Source organism: Dromaius novaehollandiae, chromosome 8, assembly GCF_036370855.1.
Source record: "Dromaius novaehollandiae isolate bDroNov1 chromosome 8, bDroNov1.hap1, whole genome shotgun sequence".
In the NCBI taxonomy this organism is placed as follows: Eukaryota; Metazoa; Chordata; class Aves; order Casuariiformes; family Dromaiidae; genus Dromaius; species Dromaius novaehollandiae.
In genome coordinates, this window is record NC_088105.1 from 28,430,663 (window position 1) to 28,452,157 (window position 21,495).

Below are 21,495 nucleotides of genomic sequence, written 5' to 3' on the forward strand. Positions count from 1 at the left end.
TCTTGTGGCAGTAAACTGTGAACCCAGTTGTCCAAGTGAAAAAATCAGTGTATCTTGCCCCATGTCATAATCTCTCCCTCACAGCAGCTGAAGAGACACAGTGTGATTTTAGCTTGATTCTTGCTGACTTCACTGACAGGACTTCAGAGATTAAGGTACTGAAATGTAGGATAAAATACCAAACATGAAATACTACTGCAATTTGCTTCTGCCCTTTTTAGAAGACGGGACACAAGCCTATCTGCTAACCACTACTTCTCTGAAACCCCAGGTCAACTCCAAACAGAGCAGGGCAACCTCTGTGTCTGTGCCATGCTTGCGCTGCAAGGAGAGGTCTCCAGCCTTCCTGGAGATAAACTGCTGCTGCTTCCATTTGGCCACATTATTCTGTTGGTAGCACTGATGCCAATAAAAGCCAGATAGTGCATAATATCTTTCATCAGAGTGGACAGGGCTGCCTTCAAAGCACAGCGAGGGGTAGCTCCTATTACTTCGCGAAGTACTTTTTTGTAGTCATTAACTTTCACCTCAGTTTCCCCCCATCCAGTTTCCAGATAACAAGGAACAGTGCCATTTCCAAGCTAAGATAGAGTTTCAAAACTGAATATTTAAGTACTATAAATTACAGATTGTCTGGCTTCTTTCACTGAGGAAAATACTCATTTAAAATATCAAACGTAGTTAGAGAAAGTATTTCTTAGGCACACATCTTTAAACTGTCTACGCAGTTCTTGTATGTCACTGGATTGTGTGCTTTCTACATATACTAGATGTATTCTCATGCTTCTGTATATTGCTTAATACATTTGGCCCTCTTACAAGACTAATTTTTGTTTAACAACTTCATTTCACTGGACATTTTCCTAAGAGATCCAAGATCTCTCAAGAATTGAGATCTAAGTTTAATAGCACTAAGTTTTCTAACATACAGCTACTTGCTGGATAATTTTCAAAATACTAATACAATAAACATCTGCAAAAAACATGTCCAATGAAATGTATTAGCAGAAACTCTTATTTACCTAAAACAAACTTGGGGGAAAAAGAAAAAGATTCGTGAAACTGTCTCAGAAATCCAGCATCCTGTTCCAAGTATAAATTACGCTGCCTTACAGTGATCATTCTAGGAAGTAGTAGAACATATAAAATGGACTCTGGACTCTTAGTATGTCGCTGTTACTGAAGACCATATGGACAAAACTGAATTTCTCCATATATGAAAACAGAGACATGTGGCTTAAGAACAGAAAGGACTTTTAAATAATTTTATTAGACATAACGTTATTGAGAGACAGGCTTACAATGAATACCACATTGCACATCTCTCTGAAAACGCTGTATGTTACGCCAATATCAAAGTTGCATAACTGTTGTTTTGACTTGGCGTTTTCCTTGGGCAACTTTCCGCAAGGACAAGGGAACGTTATAAATCCAACGGGATCTCCGGGTGAACACAACTCCTACCTGCAATGATTCCCTTTAAAATTAGCTACCGCGTCACACGTGCCCAGATTAGGCTGTTATCAGGCAGGCGTAACACTATCTGCTCCCCCAGATGCCGGAGCCCTTCTCTCCGCTCTACGCCAAGAGTCTCCACGTCAGCCCGCACCGTGCCCTACTTTAAGGGGGAACTTGGGGGAAACCCAAAACACCGCAGTCCGTAGGCATTTTTTAACTGAACTCATGGCGCTTCCAGCCAAAAGCTTTCCCGCTTCTTCACTTGCTACGAGCGGCCAGCCGCGCTAATTACTTCCCGTTATTCCTTTCTAGAAGACTTCAAGCGCAGCTCAAGCAGACACCCCACGAGCGCGGGGCGCTGGCTCTCCCCCGCGGGTGCCACGCGGAACGCGAGAGGGAAGCGGCCGTTGGGGGCGGGAAACGGCCGTTGGGGGGAGCGACCGTTGGGGGTGGGGGCAGGGGACCCTCGCGCACCGCGCCCCCGCCACGGCCGCCGCCGAGCGTCCCCCGCGGACCTCGCCCAGCCCAGCCGGGCGCGGAGCGGAGCGGGGCGCCCCTTCCGACGCGCCGCAGCTCGGAACGGAGCAGGGAAGTTGCGCCCAAGCGGGCGCCCACCTCCGGCTTTGTCCAGCGGGGTCCTCCGGGCCCCTTCCAGCCCACCGCTCTGCCCTGGCGACGCCCGCCCGGGGCGCGCAGCAGCCGGGGGCGCGGAGGGGCAGGCAGCCCGCACGGCAGGGCGAAGCGGGCTCTCTCGCGGCCGGGAGGTGAGGCAGGGGAAGGACGCGCCGCGGCCGGCGCAGGGGCTGGCCGAGGGGGCGCCCGGGCAGCCAGCCCGGGCCGCTAAGCGGGAGCGGGGCCGGACAGGCTCCGCGCCGAGGGGAGCGGCGCGAGGCAGAGGAGCCGGTCCCGGCCCCTCTCTCCCGGCCGGCGCCGAGGGGCTGGCGGAGCCGCTCTTACCTGGGAGCGCCTGCCCCGCCGCTGCGACTCGCTGCACTCCCGGCGGGCGGGTGCGAGGGCTGGAGCGCGGCGCGGCTGCTGAGCGCCCCTTGGCTGCGGCCGCCGGCTCCGGCGCTCCAAGTTTCCATAAAAGTCGCGGCGCGCGGCCGGCGCCCGCATTCCAGGCGAGCCCCGCGCCGGCGGCAGCTGTCCCGCCTCAGCCCCGCCGCCGCGTGCCCGGCCCCGGCCCCGGCCCCGGCCCCTCGCCGCCGCCGCCGCGGGGGGCGCAGCCCGGCCGCGCCGCGAGCCCCCCCCCCGCGGGCAGCCACCCCGGCCAACTGGCTTATTTTGGGCTGGAAGCACCACGGAGCTATAAATAACCGGGGAGGGGGGTGGTCTCGGCTAGCGCATTCCTGCCCGCGCTGTTGCTACCGCGAGGCACCGGGGCGCGAGGACGCCGCAGGCGGTGTCGGCAGGGGGAAACGGGGCCCCGCGGGCCAGGACGCCCCGCGGCTCCGCCACCCGGCCCCGGCCCGCGGCGCCTCCCCTGCCCGCTCGCACGCTCTTGACCCGGCTGTGGCTGAGGCGGCAGCACCCTGGCTTTTCCACGGCCCCGGCGTTAACTGCCTCAGGTAATCGCTGAGTTCCCGTCCTCCCAGTAGCGAATAATCACAACATACTTACAACTAATTGAGCCTTTAGCAAGCCGTTCCTCTTAACTCCAGTCTCTAAACTACAGTTTGCAAGAACAGCGGGTCGTTCAGAGAGCGATCCACAATTGCTGGTTCATGCCCTGTAAGCAGGGAGCTTTTATAGCTACGGTAGTCAAGTCCTGGGTCGTTTTATAGCATGAAGCACATGGAGAGCAATCAACTAATAATAGTAATGTGACAGTTAGCTGATGGAGAGGCATCTAGTTAGTGCCAAATCTATCTAACCGAGATCATCTTTAGTTTAAAGCAGTGTCTTTCTCTGAAAACTTTACAAAACAGAGGCAGAAACAGGATTTTATTATTTCTGATACATTCCTTCTTTTTTCCTTAAAGATGACCGTTTCCTTACCTTTTTAATTGCAAGGTCTCCACTGCAGGAGAACTTCATTTTTCCTATCTATCTCACTTGTACCTGCCACACTGGAGCCTAACTTTGAGCTGAATATATAAATATTAGGACAATAATCACATGACCATAGGCTTTTCAAGTCTTAACATCAGACAGCAAAGTTAAAACATAAATGTGATTGTTTTCCAAGGGGAAAACAGAAACTTTCTTCCAGCGCTACACTCAAATAGCTGTACTGCTATTTCTGAAGTAAAGGCACAAGCTTTGCAGTAGTGCTTTCAACTCTCAGTAAAACAACAATTTTGGGAGGGTGATCACCTATAACTGAAGAATAAATTTGGACAGAACAATGGTGCATTGTTCTTCCATAGCACTGAAGATCATATGCTTTCCTTTTATAACTTTCATTCTGCATTTCATTATTTATATCACCCCATAAAGGAAAAGTCCTATTCCAGGACTGGAGCTCACCATAGTGGTATGACTTGCAAAGAAACAGATCTCTCTGCTTCTAAAAAACCTAAGGAAGAGACAACAGCTTGACATAAACAGATGAGTGCAATTAAACCATTCTGATTAGTATGATAGGCAGGGATCTCACCAGTTGGCCAAACACTGCCTTTGTCACATCACTTAAATCTACCTTGTCTGCATCACGGTTGCAAGCCATATTGTCCTCCCTAAGTTGTGATTTTCTTCATTTATTAGGTGTCTGAGTCACTTTTTGACTTCAAGACTATATACATCAGTATTTGCCTTTTGTTGGATTACTGGCCTATGTGTTGAAAATTTATCAATGCTGTGTTTAATAGAATTAAACAGGTCCAATAAAACAGTTTAAACTGCACATCTCAAAAGCTACTTCCATTCCTTTTCTTTTATATAATTAATTTTGTAATAGGTTTTTTTTGATTCTGGTAAGTAAATTCCAATTCTAAGTATCAAAGTAAGCACAGCATCAAAGCTGTTTCCATATGAAGTACTTTTACATTAGAAATCAAGAATTGTGGAAATTCAATTTTTAGATACATTTAGATAAGCATCAGGCTGACCCACATGCTATTACAATCAATATAGGCTAAAAAAGATTCTAGAACACTTTCAAGTATCGATTACAATTATATTAGTAAAGAAAAACCTATTTTTTTAATAGAAAAATAACAGGTGAATGTTTCCATTTACTGCAGTTGGATTTCTCTTTCATAAGTCACCCAGTCTGTACTGCCAGTTATTTTAGGCTGAAATACAATGAGATGGATGTCAATGGAAAAGTTGCAAAGGTTGTTCCTTCTGTTGTTTTTAATTTTTCATTAAAAGAAATGCCTTACACAACTCAGAATAAGTTAACTACTTTTCTTCCATATTCATTTCATTGAATTATTTTATTTAATATACACAACTGCAGTTCATTTAGGCAATAGAAAGTTCACAAATATGCTTACTCTAGCACTTGATTTGACATGTTTAGTTTGATAGAAACCAAAGACTACAAAAGTGAAGTATAATAGTAATTAAGAACACATTAAAAGTAATATTATTACAACTAAACTACAAATGATATAAATATTTAATCCTTGCACCATTCATTTCTGATCTTAGGAGTACAGTTACAGCAGAAGAGGATGGCTTTTAGATTTAGCTTGCTGTTATTAGCATGGAAAGTGGCACTCAAAATGGTTTATTTCAAAAGTTATAAACCAAATTTTTACTTTGATTATGAAATATGCTATAACTACTGAAGTACCGTTACATCATACTATCATTGTTTTGGTGCAAATCTGGCATTCCTGCTTTCAGAGATGGTAGACTTTTGAAATCCTTCAGCTAGGTAGTCGGTTATCAAGTCTTTATACACCTTCTGGGTTACAAGGAATCACCATCTCCCATTTAAATTTACAATTCTGTTTTTGAGTTAGCATGAACAGAATATTACACTTTATGAACACTTTTCAGGAAAAGGTCCAAAAAGACCCAGAAAAATTCAAGAGTCTACCCACACATTCCTGCACGTTTCTCTTTCTCTCTCCCTTAAATGTTTTGGAAATTCATATAATTAAAAGTCAAAGTCTGAATGAAACATATTGGTGACATCTCACAGCATTTTGGATGGCAAGTACATGAATCCGATGTTTGCTGCGATTCTATGGGCTTTTGACTGTCACGGAAACAGTCATGATCTAAAGGAATACATTTCACTCTTGACAGAAAACCAAACTATTAAATTGTTTGGAAATTCTACATTTATAATCTTATATAGTAACACTATCGAATAATGTTTGGGTTGCACTTTCTTCGAGCACATTTATGAATAATGTGGAAATATTGCCTACTATAATTTAAAAAAGTCAGGAAAACATTTAAATATACCTTTGCTTCTGTAAAAAAAACAAAAACAAAAAACTGTTTTTCCGTGATGAATGTTAAGGGGTAATTTTCTTAGTATACTTTTATTAAACCAGACAAATCATGGTAGACAGTTTCCTTTGACACTTTACACCCTCTCAGGTAGTACCTCTGCTGTGGAATATGCTGTTTACTCTGTTATTTCCAGCTGCTCTTATTGATTCTGAAATCTAATGAAACATCTTGTTGTTCCCTATAATTTCATTCACAGACTTTCAAAAAGCTGATGAAATGTGTATATTTTTGAGCTGTAAGATTAAGGAGATAAGCTAAGTGAGAAGTGTGAAAAAATCTTCATATTCTGGTATTGAAGAGAGACTCTGCTAAGAAAAAAAATATAGCTTAGTGCCAATTTCAGCAGCTTGAATGGTGGAAATAGGTCAACAGCAGCATTTACAATTTCTATTTTATTACATATGGAAGTATACTTGCTTCTTTATAAACCATAATCAATTGGCATTTCACACAAGTCATACGACACATTTTCATAGTTTCTACATTTATCAAATGAGCAAGACAAAAGGAGTGAAATGGTGACTTGACTAAAGTCTGTGGAATTACACAGACCCTCCTTTTCAACTGTCATTTTGGGTTGTTTGCAACAAAAGCTGAAATGTATCTAATTCAAGTTTGTTTCCACATGCTAGTTTTGTAACAAAATGCTTCTGAAGTACCTCAACATTTAGAATTACTCTGTATTATTTATTTAACATAGCACAGATTTTTGTGGGCTAGCTTTGTGTGGCAAAGCATAAAGAAATGTAGTTCAAAAGCTAACAGCTAACTATGAAACATCATTTCAGTTTATGGGAATTCAATGATATATAAAACATCCTAATTTGTTATCTCTAGCATAGGAAAAAAAGAATGAACTTTGCTGCAGTTCCCTTATGCCTTGCTACTGTACTGTGCTCCTGTCTAAAGTTAAGGGTTCCATATCCTTAGCCAGTTTTGCACGTGCATCTAGATGGACACAATTACTTACACTTCCTTTTAAATTGACAACTGACTTCCTACAAGGGAGTCAGTGAGACTAAAACACTTTTAATTATAACCCACTGTGCCTTTGATTCTGTTTCATGATTAACAGATCTCATCATACAGCCATACTTAAAGATACAGTTTTAAATGCTACATTTGAACCAAGAATGGTATTATTCATACGCACCATCTAAAGTCTTAAGAGTTTTAGAAAAAGGAAAAGTTTTAAATTAGGTGAAGAAACTACCATAGTTTTTAAAATATATGAAACAGTGGTCTCAAATGAACACTTTCATGATTATTAGGTATTTTAAGGTATTTTTAAACAAAATAAAGTAAAAAAATGCATAGTGAAAGTCACCTGCCCAAATAATGCCTCTATTTACTCCATTACTCTAATGCTGTAATACAAAATGACAGCTTACACCCACACAGATGTAATTTCAGGGCAGTGGCAACATGTTCATTTTGTGAGTGTAATTATTTTATTGCACATGTGTCACATAAATCAGAGACTGCATATGCTCCAGTTGAAACACCTTCTAGATCTAAACACGTAATGACTTTGAGACACTGTAATGAGCATCTGTAGTACAAGACTTTAAAGGAATCTACTCCATCAGCTTCAATCACAAATTACCTGTGGCAAAAGTACAGTATTTCATAAATAAACTTTACCCAAATATTACAGAAAAAAGCTTTGGGATACATTAAATATAAATACAGTGACAGCTGAGCTGCAAATTTAATTTAGATATATACAATACTATGCTCACCAGTTCTTTTCCTAGATGTATTTTTTAACCTCCCTGAGTCCTTTTCCATATTTAGCAGTATGGGACACTTTCAGATGTTTGCTCAGTAAGAACAGTGATAGCGTTGGGGTTATAGAAAGAAACGTGGGAAGGAGTGAGCCATTATGCACTCCATTTCATTTGTCATGTATTTTAAGCTTACTGTACTTTCGCTTCTAAGAGCCCACTGGTCATGACATGGCCATGACCACTTACACAAGCACTGACATGTCTTAGAGAATCTGCTCCAAGGTAGGCCATTAAAAGTTCAGTGCGTCGGATTAGTAATTGCATAAGATCTTCAGCCAAACTCTCCATAGTTGAGTATCGCACCTTTTCGAAATCAAAAATGTCTTTCAGGAAGAAAAGCACTTGATCCTAGTGGGGAAAAAAAGAAAAAAAGAACAAGAAGAAAAGGAAACTTGCATTCATTTACAAGAACAATAAAAAACAGTATGCAATGCTATTTCTTTCTTATTATAATATTTTTCCCAAAACATCCATTTATGTATTTTTTTGGTGCTTAGATAGCAATCCCCTAAAACAGAATTTACAAAACAGTTCTAGGCCTAAAAACCCTGTTCGTTATGAAAATAAATATTCTTATGACTTCTTACAGTTAATTTTAGGAAAATGCAAATACGTGCTTATAAGATCCTCACTTCTTTTAATCTGGAAGATTTTGTTTTGTTTTGTTTTACTAAGATAAGTGGTAATTAAAAAAGAGTGCAAACCTTGAAGAAGCAGCATAGGTCATAAAGGGAGTTTCTAGGGCCCAGAAAGCCCCATGCCAAAACAGGACTGATATGTTCACATATAGCATAGAAATGTGCAAAAAATCCATCAGATACCTAGTGGTGTAAAAATTGGAGAAAAAAAGTCATGCGGTGAATTTAGTATAAATCTCTATTATATGAAATTAAGTCTTTAGGAAAGCCTAAAAGACCTTTTACTTTTGGGCTGTTGTAACCCAAACTCCTTTAAATTATACGGCAACTATACCAAGTGTCATGATTGTTTTAGAAAAGATTCTTACTTCAGTGGTACTTTACATTTTTTAAGATTAATAGGTTTAAGACCAAAAAGATTATGAATCATCTACTCCGACCTCCCACATGACAGAACAGTGTTTCATTCAGTTATTCCTGTTTGAGGCACAGCTGAGGGAGGCTGCGCTAGAGCTCCTGTAGCTAGTGAGGAAGTGGTTAGTTCAGGCAGGTAAAGGGATAGCACTTAACTTTCATCTGTCTGCAGAGATGATGCAGGACACAGGGTTGAGAATCCTAGTTTAAGTAGGTGAGATTAAAATTAGTGACCTTGGACTCTCACCACTGCTGACTGGACCTAAACTAGTTTGAGAATCTTTCAGCTAAGACTACTTTTTTTTTTTTTTTTTTTTTTTTGGCTAAGAAATAGATATTAAGGCCCCAAGAGCTAAATTTCTCCAATTGGCAGACTCTTGTCTAACTTACATGTCTACAGAATTAAGGGTTGCTCTGTAATTTATTTTTCCAAAGCTACAAAGCAGAACTTCAAATTCTTCAGAGCTGATCCGTAAGTCTGATCCAGATAATTTGCAAGGCAACTTACCTTCATTTGCTGTCTTTTCTGCTTCAGTACTGACCAACAGCTTGAAGCCACAGCCTAGATGTAAATAAATAAATAAAAATAAATCACAAAAGCACTGAAGTGTAGAATACTGTATTTCTATATTTTGGGGATTTGTATTTTCTTATGTTTCAATCTTGTGATAATATAAAGTTTAAAGCTATAAAATATCAGCTGACACAACTACTTTTCTATCTAGTTCTTTTGTTATTTTGAAGTCTGTCTTTCCAACATTTTTTAGTTTAATTCAAATTTAATTTTGTACCCTTGACTGCTTTTTACAGTTGAACAATTAACACTTACTGAGCTTAACAGAACCAGTCTATTATATATCAAAATCTGTGCTGAGACATCAGTAACTATTTTAGGTATTAAATAGCATGTGAACACATTCAAACGTCTTTTTTCATTTCAGCAAAAACATTCTTGCAATAGCTTTGGATTCAGCTAAGTAGTTTTGTCCAAATATGGACCTGTGAAATACAATATACTGGTATCAAAACTAGGCTTTTTCCCTTCATAGCTTGTAACACAGTTCTGACCTAATATGATGTTCTTTCAACACTGTCAGATAATTTACTACTCACAAAACACAATTTTATCACATTAAAAAATATGTAAAAAACATGTGCATGTTACCTTTTTTTTCTTTCCTGTAGAGGGAATATTTCAATTGAAAGACAAAAATAAAAGGAAAACTGGAGGTTTACAGATACAAATGGATGAAATGACAGTAGTATCTCTATCAGGTAATCATGGCAGTAGCCAATATTTCTGTAACAGAGGGATGAATTCTATTTGACAAACAGGTAGAAACGCATATGAGAAAGCCTGAAATGTTATGAACATGTGAATCCCTGTATTGCATTCATTTACTTGCTACGTTGTGTCTCTTATTGCTAAAACTCTGGCATATGAACATAAATTGTATCTAATATCTCAGATGTGGCTAACAGAAGTTTCCCTTGTATTATTCTACTTTCTCAGAGCAAACTGACGTTTTTGCAGGACAGGTTAAAATATTTTCTCCAGTATAATCAATCATCCTAAACATTTTAGGCCCAGACTGATAGCTTTGAAATTATGATTATGAAAAACCTGATAATAGAATATGTTAACTTTTGGTGAGGAATACTTCAGGTGCATATTCAATTATATTGGAAGCTGAACTAGACTTTACACTGAAGGAAGGTGTACTTTCTTTGCTTCAAAGTTAATGCTGTTACTAGGACGATACAATCTTTATGCTGCAATTGTTGGCACTGATACTTCATTGGATAGAAAAGATGAAATTATTCTCCTCGTTACACTGTTCTTTAAGAATATAAAGCACGGATCACCAAAAGAATGGTTTCAGCATATACAGAAATTTTGTACCAGAACGCTCACACCAATGTTATATCTATCACACCCTCTACCTATTGCAATATACTACAGAATAATGAATATGAAAATTACACATAAATACTTACTGTTTCTTTAAAAGAGGAATTTAGCCAGCGGTTGTTTACTACATTCTGTATAGATATTGGTGGATTTTCTAAATCTTCAAAGGAATCCATTAATATGAAGTCCAAAACAACATCATAAAAATTCAAGTTTTTCACCTATATTAAATCAGAACATGATCCAAGTAACTTGGTTTCTCTTTCAGCACTAGAATTCAGCATGTATCAGTATTCCAACTCTACATTAACATGCAGATTTGTTATTTTTGTTTTTTAATGAAATACTAAAGATACTTTGTCAGAAGGGGAGAAGTTGAAAAATATCAAATGTTTTCTGGTACCAAACTGTAGTGGTGGGTGCAATTTCTCCAAATCAACAATGTAAATATAAAATAGTTGCCTTTCCCACAATTTTGTACTGTAAAAGTCTATTTTAAGAGGCAACAGTCTGCATAATTAAATAAAGGGTAAAAGCACTTTTCAGAAATTCAGACTCACCCCTCTAGCAGCAAGTTCCATTTCAGTATTATCCCAGTGATCTGTCTGTTCCAAAAAGTATATCATTTCATCAAAGACATCTTCAAATTTCTTTGGATTCTGTGAAGTAAAAGCAATTGAGTGCCAAGCAAACTTAACAGGAGAAGGTTTACTTACACCAAAAAGTGAATTCTAGTAAAAGCTCCATTAAACAGTAAAACATTAGTTAAAAAAGGATTTTACCTTTCGTGCTTTCACAATTAAAGCAGACAGAATTTTCCTTCCACTTTCAGCAAGAAATATTCTGTTAGCTGTTTCTGAAAGAATTATCTAGAAAAGTTTGCAGAAAATACAGACATTAATTAATAGGCTATACTAAGTGACCTTAATTACTTCAGTCAAATCCAATGTATACTTTTTGATTATAAACTACTAGTGTAGTGGGAAAGTTCCCAATCAGCCTTTGGAGCAAAAATTCCAAAGCTCATCAGAAAACTCCTTGGAAAGTACATCCCATTATAGAATTATAAAAACAAAAGCAACCAGAAAACATTTAATTACATAATACATTACAAAAATGCTTGCACAAATACTGCATTGATAGTTTCACTGCCATGTAGCTTAGGCTTAACAAGACAAAACTCTGAATTTACCTGAAAAGCTTGTCGAATACAATGAAGCTTAGCAAGAAAGTCACTGTCTCCTAGACATTCAAACATTTCAGTCCTATATAAAATAGAAGTTTAACAATCATTAAAAAGAGAAGCACAAGAAAGTTATACCAAGTCTAATTCTTACTTAGAAATAATACCTGACACAAATAATTTTTTGAAATGAGTTCTATGTAAAATATTTAACTTTCTTTTCTTGGAAATTATGAGGTAAGCATAAATCAATACCTTAACACTCGGGAATAAATTTTGCCTTCTTCTGCCAAGTGCATAGCTTCTTCATACAGTGGACAATGGCAGAGCGAATCTAGACCATAGGTATTACGAATCTCTCTGTGCTCTGCAAGCTGAAACACAATTTTTTTAATCTTCATTAAAGAGCTTGCTAAAATAATTTTTAAAAAGATAAAACAAATAAAGCAAAAGTTGGCCTGATATTCTAGTAAAAGATGTATCCTTTTCTGCACCTGCCCCCCAAAAAAGGAGTTAGCACTCAAGTAGCAAGCAGAAATGAAACACCATACTATTAAGGTGGCTACTGGTTTGTAACTTTTACAGTCTGATACTGTACCTTTCAAAAGTTCAATTAATAAAATAGATTCAGTTTTGGTTCTGACTGGTTACATCTAATGTTACAACGTTAAAAAAAAGTCTCAATGCTGTCCAAAAAAGAAAAAAAATCAAGACACAAAGTACAGAAAGATTGTATCACACACATCTTTAAGAAGTTGGAAATAGTTACATCTTCCCACCCTTCTTGTTTCCCTGATGAATGTGCCTGCTAATTACCAAAGCATATTGTATGAAGCATGAACATCCAGCCCATCCAGTATGGGCTCCCCAAAAATGTTTTTGTTATCTGCAGTTTTAATTATCTAAATGCTTATCATGTAAATTCAAATAAACTCAGACAGCTTTAGAGCAAAGAAAAAACCAACAACAGATTAAGAAGTCAAAGCAGATAAATAATACAGAGAACCCCTGTATAGAGAATATCATATTTTATCCACAAACAATGGGTAGTTACTATTTTCACTAAAAACATTGCATCATTTTATTAATTCCCGCTCCCCCAAAAAATCAGAGGTACACATATTTCTGTTTAGTAAGTGACTAAAACATGAATTCCAACAATTTCTTTTAATTCATTTTTTTGTAGATGTCCCAGGTGGTGGAAACAAACCTGTGCTTCCATGTTATAAAAACAGAGCGTAGAAATATCTTAAAAAGAAAAAAGAAAAAGACAGAAAAAATCTCACCGTAATTGAAATCTCTCTATGTAAGACCTACACTATGTTTTAGAAAGATTTAAAATCAGATTTAAGCATAACTATATATTAATTTTTAAAAAATTAAAATCAAATAAAAATCTGATTTTAAATTATTGTTGCAAATTACAGGAACAGTAATTTGGCCAAGTAGGCTTGCCTACTAAAGGAAAGAATGTAAGCATGTGACAAAGCCTGTTTTATTTCCTGTAAACATTCAAGAACATGAACTAGTTATGAATTTCAGATGAATGGAACTGATCTTCTAACATGTGTAACACATTGTTAGAAGGTATGTATTTACTGGGATGTAAACTGGTATTTTGAATTGCTGATACCAGGATCCTGTTACTATAAGGAAACACATCATAAATTTCCTTTCATAAAATTCTCAGGTTCCATTTTAAATTGATTTATTTGGAATTTTTTCTACCCTGTATAGAAATGCTTTCTTGAATTGAGACTCAAGTGACAACACCATGATTATGGAATAAGTGAAAAAAATAAAAACTTTAAGGTCAATAAGATGTTGTACCTAGATGAGTAATGTATGCTGTTAGAATTCATCTAGCTTGAAAACTATTCTGTTCTAAAAGTACATATTTGTTTATCAGTTGTTCAGTTTGGAAGGACAGAGTAGAATAAGCTGACTTCCTAAAATAGATTTACAGCTATTAAGATCAAAGGTTTTCTTAAAAATTTAGTATTATCCACAGTATCAAAATGTTTTGGATTTGTTAATTCAAAATACCAGTCTGCAAATTTACATTCTTATTAAGCATAGGAAACTACAAACATTCATTTGAAAATACACATGAAAATATGTAGGAACAAATAATTTAACCAACTGGAAGAAACAGGAACATTGATTTCTTACTTTTTTGGGGTGTGTTTAAGTGTGTAAGTGTGTAAAAAATACGGTAATATCTAGAACAGGTATAACAAGTATAAAGGTCTTTACTCCAGAACTTGTTTTTCTACATTTTAGTTATGGAAACGTTACCTGTGGAAAGATACAAACACATTTTCCAAAATAAAGACCATAACACAAAGAAGTATATTAATTTTTTTCTTACCTGATCCAGTTATTACTGAAGCCATAAAAAAAATCCATTTATTTCATTTGCAAAGCATGAGAAGGAACACATTGTGAACAGACAAGCCCTTTGTAAACAGCTGTCTCTTTCTTGGAGGTTATCATTTCTGTAGTAAAAGGAATTATACTAATTTTCTCCAGTGAACTTGAGGCAAACTACCTTCTTCAGATATTTAGGCAAACTGACTTTGATTCAGGACTTGCACGATTTCTGCAGTCAGATGCAGATAACCTGCCAGCAGACAACTGCTGCCAGCCAGCCTGAGATAAGGTCTTCAGCAGAGAAAGATGTCTGATTGCAGCCTTTGTGGTTACAGATTAACAAAGAATCTGATACCTGGGAGTTGATGAGTATGAGGTCCTTGATGATCTTTACTTTTTGCTTCCTCTCATGCTAACAGATGAAATAAAATAGCTGTGTTATTGCTGTATACATATTATTGAACACCAAGAAAGTGGTTAAATCAACCAGCTAAGTAGGAAAGTATGTTACAACTATCCTGCCACTGAGATGGTCTTGATCAGACACTGAAGTTAGTCCTAACCAACAGCATTTGAAAAAGGGGTGCAACTAGGATTAGACAATTGCCCTTAAAAAAAAATAAAATAAAATCTTCTACGACTACCTTCTCTTAGCATATAAAGAAGAGGGAGGAAGATAGGTCTGGGGAAGAACCTCTAACTTTAATTAGAAAGTGTGATTTCCAGAAAAACTCTGAAGCTACATCTTAACACCTTTTTGGAGTCATAACAGATTTTTTCCTATTGCTTTCTTACCATAATATATTTTAAATGGTCATGCAAACATTCAATAATGGTCATTATTTCTGAGAAGAAAGAAGGCAAAAGCTTGCCAATATAAATTTCCTAGTTCAGAAGCAAACTAGTTAAAGATGCTCTCAGCATATACATACATTTCTACCATAGTAGAGATCAGACATTAGAAGACTGGGCAAATCATACAGAAAATTTAACAACATGCAGAGCATACAGTATTTTCTAGATAAGAATTTCTCAAGCTAGCATTGAAAGAAATCTCCTTCCTTCCAGAAGAGTCTCTGAGCACGTGTCACCTTTGAGGTAAAAGGTGGAGAGTAGGGTTAGCTTTAAATGAGATTGTTCACTATAACTACTTTGTACAAATAGGCATGCATATGCTGTATTCAGGTAGCTGGGTTTTACCCTACTACATACCCATATGTACTGTGTGTTTCCCCAACAGTGGTGGTGAAGTTATCAGAAAGCCACAGCATCCTCTACCCTGTCATCACAGGCAAATTAGACTCTTAAAAGCTCCTGGACTGCTTTCTGATGTTTCTGTCAACACTTCTTTGCACAGCGAGTGCCATTTTGGAACTCCTAATACACCACTTTGGATGAAAAAGTACTCCATGCACAGCTACCAAAAGTGCTGGTAGCTGAGTAACAGAGCCTTGTGAGGATGGACCTGACATACCAACCTCTAGATTTCCTCACTGCCATATGTGGCTACAAGAAAAGAAAAAATGGGAACAAGGACAAAGAAGAGATAAACAAGATTAAACTGCTGCTTTAGAAAATATTTAATCTTGTGAGGTTTAACTTCTACGAATTCTAGACTCAAGAAATAGCAGTTGCTGACAACCACTAGGCAGGATATTTATGAGGACCTGTATTGGACAGATCTTCAAAACTTGCCATAGGTTGCCATCTCCATGCACTGTAACCACCAGCTTCTGAAGACTGCAACAGTGGATTGTTCTTAGTCAGATGCTAATCAATTTTCTATGGGCAGTTCAGCTTTAAGGCTGTGTCTGCTGTTAAAGAGGTGCCAAAACCATAATCGTAAGATGTGTCAAATCTCTGGAACCTTTAGTACTTTTTAAGCTTGGGCTTCCCTAACTGCTCTGATCTAATGAACAGACTCAGTACTTCTGCTATTTGTCACCCACAAGTTGTTTCTTAATAAATAGAAGGAATTCTCAGTTGTCCACCAAGACCTTGTTGACTACCAAGATAACTCCACCTTCATGAACATAAGTCTAAAAAGCAGGAAATGCTAGAGCTTTTAAGAATTCTTGCTAATACCATCTAATAAAAATGTCAATTTACTGGTACAGTCAGCATTCCTTAAATTCTAAAAAACTCTGGTTATCTTCTATTATAATGGCTGATGAATGCTTCCTCTGGATATGTGTACATCAATTAAAAAAAATTTTAAGCACAAGTAGCAAGATGAGTGTGAAACATGTTTTGGGAGTTGGAGGAAGTGTCTACTAGCTAAAACATTTGAGACACTACTTTAATGAGCTGAAATTGTAAAGTGATGTGTTCTTCCTAGTATCCGAAAAAAACCAGAAGTTCATATACTTCCACGAACAGTTTGTATACATTACAAGGCCCAATACATTTTTTCTGAGGAAAAAACAAGTTCTGAATATGGTTTTTAACTGAACCTTTAGTCTTGGCTTACACTGTATACCAATGCTAATCTAGTAGGCTAGGGCACTATGTTATATGAGATTTATTTTGTGATACTGGTTTAATATGCTCTGTAATTAATTTTAGGCATAATGAAGAAAGCAAATTCACTATGTTGGAAGCATTAGTGGTAGTACTACTCCTCGCCAGGCAGAACAATCCCAGGCTGTTCTCTGCATGCTGCATCTGGTACTTGCACTTTCACAGACACAGAGGTATTATGATGCAAAAGTTAGTTCAGTGCTAATATACACAATTTGTTACAAAAGGTTATGTAAATTTCTGAAGAATTAGAAACAGTAGAGTATGGGCTGTCAGCACACAGCAACACAACAGTTAAAGTTCCTTACAATCCACTCCTCATTGTCCTAGGAGTGAAGATATTTAATATAGTATGCAAACAGTATATACAGCAAAGGTTTCAGCTAGAGAAGAAGGATCAACTCCATTTTTTTTTTTTTTAAGCTTATAAGACACCAACCATTTAATCACTTGTTGACCCAACTTTTCCTATTCATAGCCAAAGAGCTACAGCTGCCTTTGGAAGGAATCAAAGGAACCCATTTCCTGTTGACCACTCTTCACTGCCACACGGAGAAGTGCCAAAGCAGTGAGTTTTTATGGCAAAATATTTCTCCCCAATAATCTTTTTAACTGGGGCTCCTAAGCATGAGGCTAATGCAAATACTGTAAGGCTAACTACTAGGATGCAGAATGCAAATGAATAGAAAAACCCAAACAAATGAAAGATGAAGTTTGAGGAATTTGTTAGAAAGGACACAGGAATGGCAGGTGTTTTTCAAAGTGAGACAGCGCTTTGCTGTTGCCTAGGACACTACAGACATTGACTGGGAGATGGAAATCTTCTGATGGAGGTATGAATAGACAAATTTTATTATTGGATATCATGCTTCATCAGATGAAAGCTTTTGAAATTAGCCCAAACTAATAGGCAGTGGTTAGTGGCACTTCAGGTACAGGTTCTTTAAAGAAATATTTTTGTTCATGGTAGCAAAGACTTTGGAAGTGATAAATTCTTTCCCTCCTTTCCCCAAGCATTTTAGAATTACAATATAAGGGATCTCCATACCTCATTACAACTGTTAGTAACAAGGGAGCTCTTGATGGTTTGTTATCCAGGGCATGCTAGACCGCAGTACTACATTTTGGAAGTAAAACAATAATTCACATCAAACTGGACTGATTACATAAACATGGGGGAATGACCAGGATGGGAACAATGAGGTCTGAAGATCAGATTACTGATTATGTTCACGCTTCTGAAGGCAGTCAGAGCACAGGAAGGCATATCCCTGATTTTTGTGCTGAAACAGGAAAGAAACACTTATTTATAAATGCTATGCAGAGGAATATACGTTACTGTTATTCACCAACGTTATTCGCTCTGACATTCCCTATTTCAGGAAAGGAATAAAACATCTATTTGGAAATTAGGAAAAAGCCAACCCTACCTTTCAGTGACAGAGCTCCTCCTGAGAACTTTTTGGATCTGAAATTCTATTTCAGACGCTTTCAAAGTTTTTATTCCATTTACAAAAAATTTTATGCATATTGGGATCCAGCATTCTTTTCCTGTTAACAAAGCCTACTTATTCCCACACTGTTTTAACAGACTTGCACTGAGAAAAAGAAAACTTTACTAAAGTATATATATAATTTTTTATTTTTATATATATATATATATATATAAAAACATATATACTATATATATATCAGCAAGGCTTTTATTTACTTCTATACACACACATATATATATGGAATATATACAAATAATATACATGGGTTATATATAAATACTATAATATATAAAAAATTATTCATAGGACTAAAAAATTTCCTCAGCTTTGAGCTGAACTAATGTTTTGATAAAGAAAGCAAGTTTTATTTGATAATAGAACTACAGTTTCTGTTCTATCAGCTTGTGAAAGTAGAGCATACATGAGGTACATATGTACTGACAATGGAAAGGCTGCAATGAAACTGTCAGGGAGAGCAGGAAAAAGATTCAATTGGTAAAAATGCAATAGAAGCCAGGGAAGAGGAGGCAGAGACCTTTATTTGGCACACTCATTGTTGTACTCGTGCCAAAGGTGGTGGCTATTTTGATCACACCATAGGCAAGATAGCAAGAATATGAAAAGGATACTAACTCTCATAAACCCAAGCTGATGGTGGACCGTCTCAAATGGTGAAGAAAATACAATTATTTATCACAGTAAGCAGTATCAACAACTTTTAATTAAGGCAGATAGGCTTACCAACCCTTCTGCAGTGCTTCTGAGACTGCATGTGTTTAGGAATGGAAGGCTGGCTGGGCTTGGGGAAGGAAGCTGTCAGTCTAAATCATCTTTATGGGGATGCAGTCACCTGTGTATTCTAGGTCTCCAGACTGGCACAATTCTGTATGAGGAATCAAGTGCATGATTCTCAGCATCCTCTTGATTATCAGCCACAGCCAGGATGAAGTGCTGACATACCCTACTGCTATCCTGTTGAGCTCAGAAAGGTGTGTGATCCAGACTCTGCCAGCTGTCCCACTTTTGTACATCCCCTTTCTTGAAAGCCACCCTTCTATGCTGTGTTTTAATACGACACAACACAACATTCATGTCATCTCCTAAGGCATCTCCTTATAGATTTCCATCAAAACATCTATGTCTCGTTTCTGGATTCCTTGCATCTTTGCTTGTATCTCTCTTGAGGGCAGTGAACTGAACTTGACTGTGTATCAGCACTGAAACATGGAAACAACCTCCAGTCTCTAAAACCAGAGCCACATAAAAACACATAATCCTGCTCTTTGGGACAGGATGCAATGTAGAAGGAAGATGAATAACTGCCAAAATAGCTTGCAGCATGGTGTGGACCACAAAAATGCTACTATTTTGTAATTTCTCAGAAGGTGAAATTACTAATGATTCCAGTGGGGCAAATATACACAGTAGTATATGCATATATATATATGTGTGTGTGTGTATAAATGCCATATTTAAAAACCAAAAGCTTTGAAAAACATTTCTATCAGCACACACAGTTTAGGACAGCTACTGCAATCAGAGAGCATAGGATAAAGGCAAAGTGCCCACTGGCTGAGACAAATCCAAAGCTGAAAAACCCTTGCTCCCCTTAACCTGGAACATTCCACTTCTTTGCAAGTGCAAGAATAACAAAAAGGAAGAAGTAGATAAGTGAAAAGCTACATGTCATTATCATGTCTAGAATACAAAGTCTAATATGTCGATTCTAATCCAGTTACTTTTAAGTGATCGCTGTTATCTATCAAGAACTGAAATACACTGAGAAGCAGTAACTATTTCATGTCACTGCCACAGTTATTTGCAGTGCTAATTTAAAGCATTTCTCCCCCAGAGGATGGACAAAATTTTACATGAAGGTGACACTATATTCATAAAAGAAGATAACTGGCACTTGTTCATAGCTTAGTTTTAGCTACGGTGTGCAGTGATGCCCCAATATGTTACTACTGTAGAGCTAACTGGCCCTGTAGTTAAGCTCATGTTGGATCCAGAAGTTTGCTGGTGCTCAAACTTTAAGATACTTATTGCTCTCAATCTTTAGGACTCCTTCTAGCAGCTACGAGGCAGTCTATGAGGATTCTACTATTAAATCTGAGAGAGGAAATCAGAGAACTTGCTCTATTGCTAAGGGTTAGAACAGCTCAAAAGGAAGAGAGTGTCTCCATATCTTTTTTTTTCCTGGGAGAAGGAGCTGACAGAAGTGGCTCTGAGGTATCAAAATGCAGACGGTATTTTCAGGATATGGAAAGACAAGGTCTAAAGCTGTTGCCAATTTTGACTCAAATTTTTCTTTAGCAAACGCTGAGAAAATTTATAGCTTCAGGACACGGTAATTTTTCCCCAAAGGTATGACATCCTTTTTTTTTTTTTTTTTTTTTTTTTTTTTTTTTTTTTAAGCCAGGCAACACAAGTTGCATAAATACTGATAAAGTTCAAGCAAGAAAGGTACAAAGGGCACAAACTATAACAGTTTACAGATCCTCTCAAGAGCTAAAAGAGTTGAAGCAAGCTTGAATTGTGGTCTTATTTGAATTACAGGAAAGGGCAAATAGTTTCTACAGACTCAATCTTTGTTAGAAATCAATGCTAAGCATATCATCACAACTTGATGTAAATTACTAAATCAAGGTAATTATGTCATGGAAAAACAAACCCTATAATAGGCAGTCAAAAGGTAATTGCAAAGTGTGTATATGTGATTCTCTTCTTAGAACTGAGTTTAGTGGCTCAGATGTAGTGCTACATATGACAGTGATAGCTAACGCAGAATGTACCCTCTGAGACTAATTGCCTTTCCTGTAATTTGGAGAATACTATTCAAGATCACTTCAGCTCCTGAGAGACTATAAAATGAGATACTCCTCGTTCGAGTGAGTGAGTGGCTGTATATAAAATTATTCTGAATAGTTCTAGGAAGCCATAGCAGGTTAGAGCTAACAGGCAATGCCCCGTTACCCAAAGATTCTTTCTTTATGTATTCTTTGAGGTTGTGTTCAAGATGAGGAGGAATAGGTAGATGAAGTTTATTACAGTGTGAACGGAACTTACTGAAATAGATAGTTGTGAATTTCAAATAATTTCCTCTCCAAAAAAACCCAGCCCCACCAAACAAAACAACAGAAAAACACCCAAACCCAACTCCAAAGAAGCAGAACCTTCTTCATACGTCCTTATATTATGATAAAAGGACAGAAGCAGGGGGAGGACAATAGAAGAATGTAAGAGAAACTTTTACAGCCTCAATTAATTTTGCTTCTTCATTCATGAAATCCTG

At 37.9% G+C, this 21,495-nt stretch overlaps 2 protein-coding genes across 11 annotated transcripts in view; both read right to left on the minus strand.

The window, feature by feature from the left end:
• Positions 1-3,219, minus strand: part of NEXN (nexilin F-actin binding protein) — a 28,874-nt gene extending 25,655 nt beyond the window's left edge. For 3 of the 10 annotated variants that reach the window (XM_064516037.1, XM_064516029.1, XM_064516028.1), the window contains exon 1: positions 2,416-2,774. In XM_064516037.1, the coding sequence (XP_064372107.1) occupies positions 2,416-2,543 (128 nt within the window). In that variant the 5' untranslated portion in view covers positions 2,544-2,774. Of the gene's footprint in view, positions 1-2,415; positions 2,865-3,078 lie in introns of those variants that run through there. The other 7 variants (XM_064516035.1, XM_064516030.1, XM_064516038.1 and 4 more) reach the window with 5 other exon arrangements.
• Positions 3,220-4,819: 1,600 nt separating this feature from the next.
• Positions 4,820-21,495, minus strand: part of MIGA1 (mitoguardin 1) — a 46,889-nt gene continuing 30,213 nt past the window's right edge. Inside the window, exons 9-16 of the mRNA XM_026096763.2 lie at positions 12,067-12,185; positions 11,821-11,893; positions 11,411-11,497; positions 11,189-11,287; positions 10,715-10,849; positions 9,225-9,278; positions 8,369-8,485; positions 4,820-8,012 (exon numbers count right to left, since the gene is read on the minus strand). Of these exons, the coding sequence (XP_025952548.2) occupies positions 7,794-8,012; positions 8,369-8,485; positions 9,225-9,278; positions 10,715-10,849; positions 11,189-11,287; positions 11,411-11,497; positions 11,821-11,893; positions 12,067-12,185 (903 nt within the window). The 3' untranslated portion in view covers positions 4,820-7,793. The remainder of the gene's footprint in view (positions 8,013-8,368; positions 8,486-9,224; positions 9,279-10,714; positions 10,850-11,188; positions 11,288-11,410; positions 11,498-11,820; positions 11,894-12,066; positions 12,186-21,495) is intronic.